Source organism: Ursus americanus, chromosome 8 (assembly GCF_024610735.1).
Source record: "Ursus americanus isolate L20-20 chromosome 8, mUrsAme1.1.p, whole genome shotgun sequence".
Lineage (NCBI taxonomy): Eukaryota > Metazoa > Chordata > Mammalia > Carnivora > Ursidae > Ursus > Ursus americanus.
In genome coordinates this window covers 24,492,453-24,504,582 of record NC_142134.1, presented here as the reverse complement: position 1 = coordinate 24,504,582, position 12,130 = coordinate 24,492,453, and the positions used below count along the sequence as shown (strand labels likewise).

Below are 12,130 nucleotides of genomic sequence, written 5' to 3'. Positions count from 1 at the left end.
AGCCTTGTAATGTGTTGGGGTCCTGGCTCTACCACTTTCTTTGTGATCTAAAGCAACTTACACAGGCATACCTTGGAGATATTATGGGTTCAGTCATAGACCACTGCCATAAAGTGACTCAAATGATCTTTTTGGTTTCCCAGTGCATATAAAACTTAGGTTTATACTAGGGGCACCTGGGTGGCACAGCGGTTAAACGTCTGCCTTCAGCTCAGGGCGTGATCCCGGCGTTATGGGATCGAGCCCCACATCAGGCTCCTCCGCTATGAGCCTGCTTCTTCCTCTCCCACTCCCCCTGCTTGTGTTCCCTCTCTCGCTGGCTGTCTCTGTCTCTGTTGAATAAATAAATAAATAAATAAATCTTAAAAAAAATAAATAAAACTTAGGTTTATACTAAACTGTAATCTAGTAAGTGTGCAATAACATTATGTCTAAAAAAACAGTGTACATACTTTAAAAAATACTTTATTGCTGGCGCCTGGGTGGCTCATTCAGTTAAGTGTCTGCCTTCGGCTCAGGTCATGATCCCAGGGTCCTGGGATCGAGTCCTGCATCAGGCTCCCTGCTCAGGAGGAACCTGCTTCTCCCTCTCCCTCTGCCCCTCCCCCCTTGCTTGTGCTCACGCGCTCACTCTCTCTCAAATAAATAAAATCCTTAAAGAAGTACTTTATTGCTAAAATGCTATCATCTAAGCTTTCAGCAAGTTGTAATCACTGATCATGGATTACCATAACAAATATTATAATACTGAAAAAGTTTGAAATATTGCAAGAATTACCCAAATGTACCACAGGGACAGGAAGTAAGCAAATGCTGCTGGAAAATGGTGTTGTTAGGCTTGCTCAATGCGGGGTTGCCACAAACCTTCACTTTGTAAAAAAAGCACAGTATCTATGAAGCACAATAAAGCGAAGTATGCCTGTATTTAAATTACCTGTGCCTCAGCTTTCATTTCTGTGAAAGGGGGCCACATTTCATGGGGTTGTTATGAGGACTAAATTTGTTATATAAAATACTTTCTAAATCGGAAAGCCTAACACAGTTGCCATTTGTATTTTTAAAAAGATTTTATTTAGGTATTTATTAGAGCACAGGCAGGGGGAGCAGGAGAGGGAGAAGCAGACTACCTGCTGAGCAAGGAGCCCCACATGGGACTCAATCCCAGGACCCTGGGATCACACCCTGGAGACAGACGCTTAACCAGCTGAGCCACCCAGGCGTCCCAATTTGTAACATTTTTAAATGATGTTTTGAGAACACTATGCTAAACTCAGGACAGATTTTGTCAGTCCCACTTTTGTGTTACATATGTCAGTGGGTCCAGAATTCCACTGGAGGGGATAGGGTCGTGTTGGGGTGAGTAGGGACATACAAGATTAAAAAACGACTCTAGACCCTATTACACTAATCCTGTAGTAACCAAAGGAAAGGAAAAATGTTGGGGACAAGTAGAAACTCAGCCTATGGAACCATAATTACAAACACCTTGAAAAGGTATATTGTAAACCTCAATTACTTTTCCACAAATTGTCTGCATGGGGGCGCCTGGGTGGCCCAGTCAGTTAAGCAGCTGCTTTCAGCTCAGGTCATGATCTCAGGGTCCTGGGATGGAGCCCTGCATCAGGCTCCCGGCTCAGTGGGGAGTCTGCTCCTCCCTCTGCCTGCCCCTCCCCCTGCGCTCTAGATCTTGAGTGTGCTCTCTTCTATCAAATCAATAAATACAATCTTTAAAAACAACAAGCAAACACATTGTCTGAATTTTGGTACCTTGCCTTCCATTCAGACCTGCTTCCCAAGAATATAAAGCAACAGCTGCGGGAAAGCTTGGGAGACAGATTCCTGCTTTGGGTGAGAGCAGAGGTTGGAAACATTTAGGTTTGTGATTCGGAGGCATTTAAATAGCATGGAATGTCTATTATCTACCCTAAACAGCAGAACGAATCTTGCATATTGTGGACCCAAATGCAGTTGTCATGAGCTTAAAAAAAGTGCATGTGAGCTTCTTTCTAAGACCCAATAATCCTCTTGGGCAAAGTAAGGATTAGGCCTTCCTCACAAACAAGGGGGAGGTGAGTTCATTTTTGCTAAGATTCCTCAGCTGATAGCAAATTTAGCAAGGGACCTATTTTCTCTCAATGAATGGCAATCTCCACTTCCAGTTTTGATGTCTACCCCTCTTCTCTAGGCAGGTTTAGGACAGGAGCAACTTATTTTGCATGTAGATAGAGAGTGAAACCTTGGCTCCCACAGACCACATTGCGACCCCAGGAACCTTCCCCAGCCAGAGTCCCTTCACCTCCTCCTGCCTGCAGGAGGGGAGGGATGTCTTGCCCCAGAACCTGATGTGGGAGGACTCCAGGGACTCAAGAAAGTTGGGCCCAAGCTCCTGTTTTTAGGACAGCCTTGCATGTACATTGGCTGGAGCACCATTTCTTCCCCGCTGCCTGAGGCTCCTCTGATGAGGGGAGGCCCCTAGAAGAGCTCCTCAGGCTAATTCTGGCATCCTTGTGCTTGGGGAACTATTTCTTTCATACCAGGGGCTCGGTCCTCTGTGCTAGTCCGTTCCCAAGGGGCCTTCCTCATGCTTCATATTTCTTGTTATTGTATGCCATAATCCTTCACTCTGGAGTGAGATATTTATATACCTCCCCAAATGCTTTGGACCTTTGCAGTTTTCCTTTTTGAATGAATTCGAGAGCCCATCATTACACCAACCATCCTGTCACACCCTTTGGGTGACTTCTGTTCATCTCTCTCATGTACCACTGTGATCAGATGATAATAGCCGTGTCTCGTGGTGGTTATCACACGCGGGCTTTTTTTGTCTCACGTAAGTAGGTAGCCGAAGGGTGACGTGGAAGAAATGCCAGGCATGCATGGCTTAGCATGTGGCAATTCCTAAGAAAAAAGTATTCAAAGCCCAGTTTAATAAGGGGTGTGCAGAGAGGGTGTGGCCTTCAGCTGTTCCTTTTTCTATTTGTTTTATTTCATTTTGCTTTCTTTTTTCTTTTGAAGATTTTATTTATTTGAGAGGGACAGAGATAGGGACAGAGATAGAGTATGAGTGGGGAGGAGAGGAAGAAGCAGGCTCCCCACTGAGCAGGGAGCCCAATGTGGGACTTGATCCCAGGACCCTGGGATCATGACCTGAGCCGAAGGCAGACACTTCACCGACTGAGCCACCCAGGCGCCCCCTCATTTTGCTTTCTTTATGAGGATCCTCACTGTTTCAAATGACAAGAAAATTCACTGAATTTTGTTTTTAAAGTACAGTATCTGGTCCATATCATGTGCCCAATAAATGCAAGTTTCTGTTCTCTTGGTAGGAAGCTAACATTTATTGCCAGGCTCTAAGTGCTTTTTACATATCAACTTGTTCAAGTCTCCCAGCTACCCTTTGATGCTATTATCCTATTTTATAGAGGAGGAAACTGAGGCGTAAGAGGTTAAGTGATCTGCCAGAGATCAAACACGTATTAGGTAATAGGGCACAAATAAGAACAAAAGCAGCTGGGTCCGGAGTCCATATTAATACAACTTACACAGTCTGCCACTTGCGAGAGTTGATTTAAGGGCAGGCTCTGAGTATTTGCGGCGAGGGCCATACCCCTCCAGTGGTGAAGATAGCCTCAGTTTAACCATAGGGCCTGCATGAGGGCCCTTGGTTTTTCTTATGCCCTCGCTCTGTACAGGCTTCAGTGGGTGGAGGGATTGGAGTCAAAAGTAAATGTGAAGCAGATTCAGTGTTAGTAGGTTAAAAGATTTGGCCAGTCATTTGGCTCTTTCCCCTACCCACCCTTTTCCAGTTTTGGTGCAAAAGTTGACATAGAAGTCATTGGCTAAGATCTGGAGATATGCTGAATGCCAGTGGTATAAATTCCACGTGTGGATCCACTGGGAGGTTTCGAGGGATACCAAGTGAGAAAAAGCAGCAGCAAGAGCAGGATGTGCAAAGGGACACAGGTCTGAGACCTACCATTCATATCTCTGCATGACTGAGGGGTTACGTGGGGCCCTCCTGTAATCAGCAAGCAGCTGAACCAGAAGGGGTAAGCAGAAAGAAGAGGGGTTTTTTTGGTTTTGTTTTGTTTTGTTTTTTAAAGATTTTATATATTTGACAGAGACAGCCAGCCAGAGAGGGAACACAAGCAGGGGGAGTGGGAGAGGAAGAAGCAGGGGCTCCTAGCGGAGGAGCCCGATGTGGGGCTCAATGTGGGGCTCGATCCCAGAATGCTGGGATCACGCCCTGAGCCGAAGGCAGACGCTTAAGTACTGCGCCACCCAGGCGCCCCAGAAAGAAGAGGTTTTTAAGTACAAGTCAGTGATATGCCTATGATGGAAAGCACCAGATAGGTTTCAGGCCTAAGAGAATACAGAGTGAGCTTCCTAGATGGTAAACAGTGATTTAAAAAGCAGAAAAGGAGAGTAAGGGAGGGACAGTGACCCTGAAGGTTAGGTCTAAATATACAGACATGTATATATAAATATATGGACCAAAAGGCCAGGAACAGTAACAGGAACTGGGGGCTTTTAAAAAAAGGGCAGTTTCTTTTTCATAGGGTGAAAACTATGATAAATGGTCAGTCATCAGAAAACGGAGAACAGCTATATTAGGTTAAGAACAGAGATCTGTACCCAATGGCATCAGTTCTTAAAATGTTCTTCCAGACACTGGAGGAGCCAAGAAGTCAGGCTTTCTTCCTCCCCCTCCAGGAGACCAAGGGGAGATGCGTGGGAAGCCTCTGGCAATGACACTCAAGACCTGCTAGCAGGAGAGAGAGAATAATTAGTCCAGCTTCATGCATGATGGACATGGAACAGGATAAAGAAAAGAAACACAGGAAACCAGGAACATGACTTTTAATAAGGCGAATAATGAAAATGAGTACATGCATCCATCGAGCATAAATCCAAAGGAATTTCTCCAAAGGGCTCTGAGGACAGACTCAGGCCAGTATAAATGCACTTCTGTCTGCTTAATCTCCAAAAGCATTCTGGCTCCTTTAAAACATAAGGCAGCAAAACTGCACAGAGCTTTGCCAGCTGTTTGTCTGTTGGAAGGCTCAGGCATAGTCCCCCAACTCTGGTCCTCTCTACCCCACGGAAGCCTGCTGCTAATGAGATGGACCAAATAGGACCGAATTGTACTTTCAAAAAGAAATTGGCTGACAGTCTTATAGAGAAAACAATGAAAAGAAGAGAGACTCACCTTCCCCAAAACGTGTATGGTAAATACCCTTAAGAGTTGATAGGCAGAGAACTCCATTCTAGATGCATCCCACAATTATGCCCTTTATAGTCTCCTGATCCATTCAACAAATCTGTATTATGGGCCTGCTGTGAGCCACTCACCGTGGTAGGCCCTAGGTGCATGGTGGTTTAAAAATCAAAACTGAAGGCAAGCCAGCCATGGGCCCAGACCGCACTGAGCTTGCTGTTCAGTAGAAGGAGCAGACCATGTACAAGTGAATGATTCCATGCAGCCATTAGTGCCATGAAGGAAAAGACCAGGTGCCAGGAAAGAGAATTTGGCAGTAGGTGAGGTGGTCTCTGATGCTCGACCTGGGACCAGAAGGCTAAGGAGGAGCCAGCCAAATGAAGAATTGGGAGGAAGATTGTTCCAGACAGAGGAAACAGCATGTGTGAAGGTGAAGATGTGGGTGGGATAGGGAGCTCAAGGCCGGCCAGTGAGGTCAGGGCAGAGTGGGAGGGTGATGTGGAAGGGAGGACTGGAAGCCAAGTCACTTGGGCCTCAACAACCAAGTGAAGGGACTTGAATTTTATCCAAAATGCAGGGAGCAGCTACACAGAGTTTTACTAGAGAATGACACAAGCCATTTCCATTTTTAAAAAGTGTCGCTGGGTGCTGGGGAGACGCTGGATTGAAGGGGGACAGGACTGGAAATATCCAGTGAGGAAGCTGTTTCCTGTTGGATGAAACACAACAAAAAGGAAGAAATTGCTGGTTCTACAGATAACCCAGCATGTCGCTATCATGGTAACAGTCCATGCTAAAGACATGTGGTTTTCTGCTGCTTTACCGCAAGACAAAATAAAACTGTTAAAACTCAATAGAAACCAGGAATCTAAAGGGATCTGGAGAGATCATTTAAAAGGCCTGGCTCTCAGTTCCTTCCAGCTTTCACTCCGGCTTCCCCAGGCATTCCCGGTTTTCATGAAGTTCAAGACAGTCACAAGGAACAGAATGATCTGGAACTTTTTCTTCTGATATTGGCTGAAAGTCAGTTCAGAAAGCAGTGAATGACTCTATTAAAATATAAAATGGTATGGGGCGCCTGGGTGGCTCAGTCATTAAGCGTCTGCCTTTGGCCCAGTTCATGATCCCAGCGTTCTAGGATCGAGCCTCGCATCAGGCTCCCTGCTTGGTGGGAAGCCTGCTTCTCCCTCTCCCACTCCCCCAGCTTGTGTTCCCTCTCTCGCTGCCTCTCTCTCTGTCAAATAAATAAAAATCTTAAAAAAAAAATACTAAATGGTAAAGCAGCTGGTGTATATTCAAGAGTTATGAATATTGGGGGTGGTGGGGAAGAGGGTGGAGGAAATAGGAATGTACTCATCATAGGAAGTAGAAATGTAGGTGGTTGGCCTGGATTTCTTGTTTCTTAACTGGGGAAGAAAGATGACATTGGAACTGTGGATCACAATTTTTTTTTTTTAGCCCCGCTAAACCTTCTTAGGCCTGCTTTGATTCCTCTTTCATCACTCAATAATTTGTGATCTCAAGACTGGAGAAGAGTGGGAAGCAATGTAAAAACAGCCCCCTAAAATTCTCATTAGCTTTGGCGGCAAGTTACGTGAACTAAAAGGAGACAGGAGGAAAGAAATGTTACAGGTCTGTGGAACATTTGGCAGTATTCCATTCATTTAACAAATAATTATCAAGCACGTCTGCATGCCAGGCAGCAAGCTGGTTCGCTTGCCTTTCTGAGCCTGCCACGGAAGAGACCAGCAAACAGGTGGTCAGACAGTGTGAATTGCACTTTGAAATGCACATCTGTAGCCAGCTTAGCTAGCGTGGAGCGCATCACCTCATCCCCAGCTTGCACCCAGAGGAGATGATGCCCGAACTGAATCCTGCAGGACAAGTACGGATAAGCCAGAAGAATATGGTATCTTTTGGGATCTTGGACGTAGCCCTGTAAGGCTGGAGAGCTGTTTGGTTTGTTTCTATTTTTCACTTGAACTTGTTTCATTGATTCCAAGGCTTCTGCAATGGATCTTTGGGTATTTTTAAGTTAAACAGTGTACCTTGGAGTATCTTTTAAGTAAAAATTAGCTCATTTGGTAACATGTTTAATTACTGTCCCCACCATCACCATTCTGCACCCAGTCTGACCACATCTGCGTTAGTAATTCCAAGGCCTATAGAATTTGTGAGATAAACTCAACATTTTTGAAGGTTTTAAACTGAAAGGAAGAAGAGGAAGTTGTTGTCAGTGATTTTTTTTTATTACAGGCGAGTGTGATTCCATGTGTGGGTCGAGCAAAGATATACCACTTCTCTGTCTCAGCTTGTTCATCTGGAAAAGAGGGCTAAAAGAATTAGTTCTTGCCTTTAGAGAAGTTACGAGAATAACTCCTGATATGGGAAAGCATTCATATCCTTTTATAGGAAAGGCCTGGAGTCTGTTCTGGTCAAGTGGTACCACTGTAGCACCAATGGGACACCACTTCCTGATGAGGTCAAAGCACGTTCTAGGCTTTGTCAGGGCGTCTTTTGCGAGGCAGGTAGGGTGGTAACCTCAGGTGGGGTGGTACAACGTGCATTCCAGAGACGGTGCAAATTCAGTTGCAGATAAGATAACCAGTAGCGAGAAGAAAGGGTGAAGTGAGGATTCCAAGGTGATAGGCTTCCCAACACTCATTCCAGGACTATTTTTATGCCTAGAATCCACTACAGAATTTTTTTTTCATTAGAACTTATGAAGTTTTTAAATGTTATTTCTTGTCCAGATTATTCCAGAGAGGCAGAAAAGCTGTGTTCTAGGTGCTGGTGATTCTTCTTGCATTCTCTCTAGCCTCTTTTCTAGTTTGTTCTAGTTTGTTCTTATACATCCAGACAGCCTACTCAGGTGCCAGCCCATGGGCGCAGGAAGGGAAGATTAGCAGGGAGGGTGGGCTGTGATTTAGCATGGGGGTTGCAGTCAGCAACAAGCCACATGGGTTCCACGAACCCTCACACCCAGTTGCTAACCTCAGCTGGTTCCCTGGAGGTGGCAGGTGACAGGACCACCAGTGGCCACGGAGAGCAGTGCGGGGGTGCTGGTCTCTGCTTTCCTAGCGTTGCAAAGAATCACGTATTAACAATCCTTAAAAAGAGGAGATCATCTCCTTTTTTAGGTCATCTCCTGTTCTTTGTGCTTCCATCTTTTTCCCATTTGCCTGCTCTTGCTGCCAGCCCTTCACTGGGACAGTATATTCCTTCATGCCTTCCAGGAAGGGGGGTGGGCAAGGAAAGAGGAAAGGGCTTAGCTATTGTGTGGCAGGGACCGAGCCAGTGATTGTGGTTTGAGCCAGAAATGAGGAAGTTATTAAATGCCACAAAGGTTTTATGAAAGCTCAGGCGTGGTCTTTGTTTCCCCGTAGCAGACAACATCAGGAGCTAGAGGAGAGCTAGGAAGGAAAGCTTGCTGTCAGAACAGATCATACCAATGGGTGGTCTTGGACATGCTCCTTATGTTCATACAATCTTTACATTCGCACACCTGATGTGAGATACCTGTGAATCGACTTCCCGCCCCAGTTTAAGCTAGAGGGTTTGGTGCCTCTGAGGGTTGTATGAGGAATCCTAATTGGGGACCACATGATGGATTCTGCAAAACGCTTTGACATGTTAACTCTCTGGCCAGAGCTCTTCTTTTCCTATTTATTTGGCAGAGAGAGAAAGTGCACAAGCGGGGGGAGCAGCAGGCAGAGGGAGAAGCAGGCTCCTCGCTGAGCCTGATACAGAACTCGATCCCAAGACCCTGGGATCATGACCTGAGCCGAAGGCAGACGCTTAACCCACTGAGCCACCCAGGCGCCCCTGACCAGAGCTCTTCTTGCTGTTATTTCCAGCATAGATTAGGTCTTTTTAGTTGTGTCTATTTTGTCTAACATCTTAGCTGAAAGAAGCTCTCAAATGGAGGTAATGCAGTAAAACAATAACGAGAATAATCCGGCATATACCGCGTGTAGGCAGTATGCTAGACAGTTAATAGACATCATTGAGAAACCTTACAGCAGCTTTGCAAGATAGGCATGGTAATATTGGCTAATTTGCTGAGTGCTGAATATGTGCCAGGCTCTATTCTAAGTGCTTCATCTGAATGAGTTTAAGCTTCTCAATAGCGCTGTGAAAATGTGGGTGTTCTTTTACACCCATTTTATAGATGAGAGAACTGGGCACAGAGAGGACAGAGTCACAGGGCTAGTCAGCAGGAAGAGCCAGGACTCCAGCCCAGAGAGGCTCGTAACCGTGGTGTGCCATCTAATTTTTACATTACCGTGTGGAGCTTGAGGCTCAGAGGGCATTTGCCCAGTGTCTTTCAGTTCCTAAGTGACAGAACCTCAGACTTCAAGCTTAGGCTTATATTGACTATATTCAAAGACAGGAATCCTAAATTTGATGAGAAAAGTAATGTACAGAAAGGGGTGATGGTGCTTGGCTGTGGAAGCATATCTGAGAAATGGAAACTCCCTGGTCATCTCCCTCCATGTCCTGAAATAAAAGGAATGGACAGCCATTTGATAATCCCACCTCTTCTTAGCCACAGCTCATGCAGAGAAGCAACACAGATTTGCATCTTCTCCAGATTCCTGCTCAAAGGGCATGCGTGGGGGCGAGGTTCTCGGTGTCTCAGAAAGGTTCTCAGAGGCAGACACTGAAAACACATCCCTGGTACGCAGCAAAGTGGAATGATAAACCTGGTTTAGATCAAGAGGAGGCCTTAAAGTTGGGCATGTGGAAATTCAGGAGCTGAGATTCTGCTAAGGAGAAGAAACGCACCTGTTGTCACAACAGAACACATTGGCCATGCAGGGCTTAAAATCATCTCTGACTGCCTGGGAGTATGGAGGAAAGGAGTTAAGGGAATGATGTTCGGGAGCGGGAGTGGGGGATGGATTTAAAGGACACATAAAAGGCTTGCCTCCAGCACAGTGGAATCCAGACAGTCTGAAATAGCTTGGGCTCAAGAGTCGGTACGTTCTTCTGAGCGGTCACCTGCTGAACAAAGGAAGGCTGCTCCACTTGGGGGTCACTCTCCTTACAATGAGACTGAGAAGGGAGGCAGTAGGGACTGGGTTTCAGGGAACCACCTTGTCTGAGCACGTGCTTCCGTGAGTCCAATTTCTCACTTATTTACCAATGGAGGCTGAATTATAGGGGGGAGTTCACCTTCGCTATAGTGTCTCTTGCTTCCCCCTTGGGTGGTATTCTGAGACTGGGAAGTACCTTTATTGATTCACAGAAACGTAGATAGGATGCAGACCCTCAGTGGCGGGTTCGCCTTCTTTTGGGCAGAGAACTTCCGTGGGTGCGGGCTTGCAACTGCACACTTAGCTCTGCCACTGTGCTCTAACTCCATGGTTCATTTTCATACATGTTTCTTGTTGATTCATTTGTGCCCCCTGCCCTTGAACACCATCACGCTCAGCTTCTCACTTTCCTCTTTTTGCCAGAGATGCGTGTGCAGACCCGGGCCCTGCAGGCACTGGCACATCTGACTCCAGCCCAGAGCACCTCGCCTCCCACCCCCAGCACAGGAAAGCAGCATGGTCGGGAGGGGCTAAGATTCGGCTGAAGCACAGGTAAGAGGCGCAGAGGTCTTTGCCGAGCGGTTCCAAAAAAGGGACTCGACTGCTGGAAAAGGGAATTGGGGGCAAGGCTGTGACTCAAGAGATAGGCTAGTGAGCGAGGTCAGGAGGGGCTGAATAGGGAGGTCCCATAGAAGCTCAGAGTACATTCACAGCAGTTTCCAAACTAGGTTCTGAAGAACCCTAAAGTTCCTGGGAGATGAGATGGGGCTCCAGCAAATCATTTGATTCAGATCTCTTTTTAAAAACACATCAACAACTGTTTTTAAAACTTTAATTAAAAACACTCAAAGCAACATACCAAGCAACGTCTTAAACACTCTGGAAATGACAAATGTGTTACATCGTACAGTAAGATTAATTCATCTTTGAACTGATAGTCATTTGAAACTTCTCTTGTCATCTCTGAATAGAGGAATGTCCTAAGATTATAAAGTTAGCCCAAGAAAAATTCGCAACTATGTCCCTGTGCTTCCTCTATGCTCCTGTGTGCTCAGTAGCCTGCTAGGTCTTTACCTTTCTCATCAAATCCCCACACCAGTCCTGTGACGTCTGTACCAGTATTCAGCTAGGAGGTGGTGGGTTCACATTCAGTTTGGGCTAACAGATGCCACACTCTCTTGCCTGGACAATCAGCATAAGGACCTACTTCCTAGTAAACCATGGGAATTCAGTGAGCTAAGATACTCAAAGCACTAAGCACAGAGCCCACCCATAGGGAGCGAGAACTGAGTGTCAGGTGAAGTAGATGTCAGGTGGTATGATGATGTGGTGTGGTTTTCGTTCTGTTCATTACCACGTATGTCTGTGTGCCAGCATGGAGTCCAGTATAATATAGAGAGCAGGACGGCGTCCGTGGAAGCAAACCACCTAGAATTCATGTTGCAATTCTGCCACTTCCTGTGTAACCACAGGCATATTATTCAAACTCCCAGTTCCAATTGTAAGGCAAGTTTAATAACTAATCATGGGTTTGCTGAAAGCATTGAAAGACTGAATACACAGAAAGTACGTGGGGGTACCCAGCACATCATAAACACTCAGGGAGTGCTGGTTATCATTGTTCTCAATCCTTCTGATTCCAGTTTGCAGGCTCTTTCTTGTAGTCACGTTGATTTGCATTATAAAGAAGTAAACACTGTAAATTTGGATTTATACAATTATTCCTGTTTATGGATATGCAAATATACATGAATGTATTTGTTATGTTTTATGTAATAAAACAACACTTGTATCTGGTGTCTACAATAAAGTTCTCTAAGACTTCATTAAAAAAAAAGATTCAAAAGAGGTTTGAATATACTGATGGAGGACA

The 12,130-nt window shown here is 45.5% G+C and overlaps 1 protein-coding gene across 4 annotated transcripts in view; it reads left to right on the top strand.

Annotated features, from left to right (window-relative positions):
- SHROOM3 (shroom family member 3) overlaps positions 1–12,130 on the top strand; it is a 304,580-nt gene that overhangs the window by 236,098 nt on the left and 56,352 nt on the right. For all 4 annotated transcript variants that reach the window (XM_087864063.1, XM_045790030.2, XM_087864065.1 and 1 more), the window contains one exon: positions 10,681–10,809. In XM_087864063.1, coding sequence (XP_087720189.1) covers positions 10,681–10,809 — 129 coding nt within the window. The remainder of the gene's footprint in view (positions 1–10,680; positions 10,810–12,130) is intronic.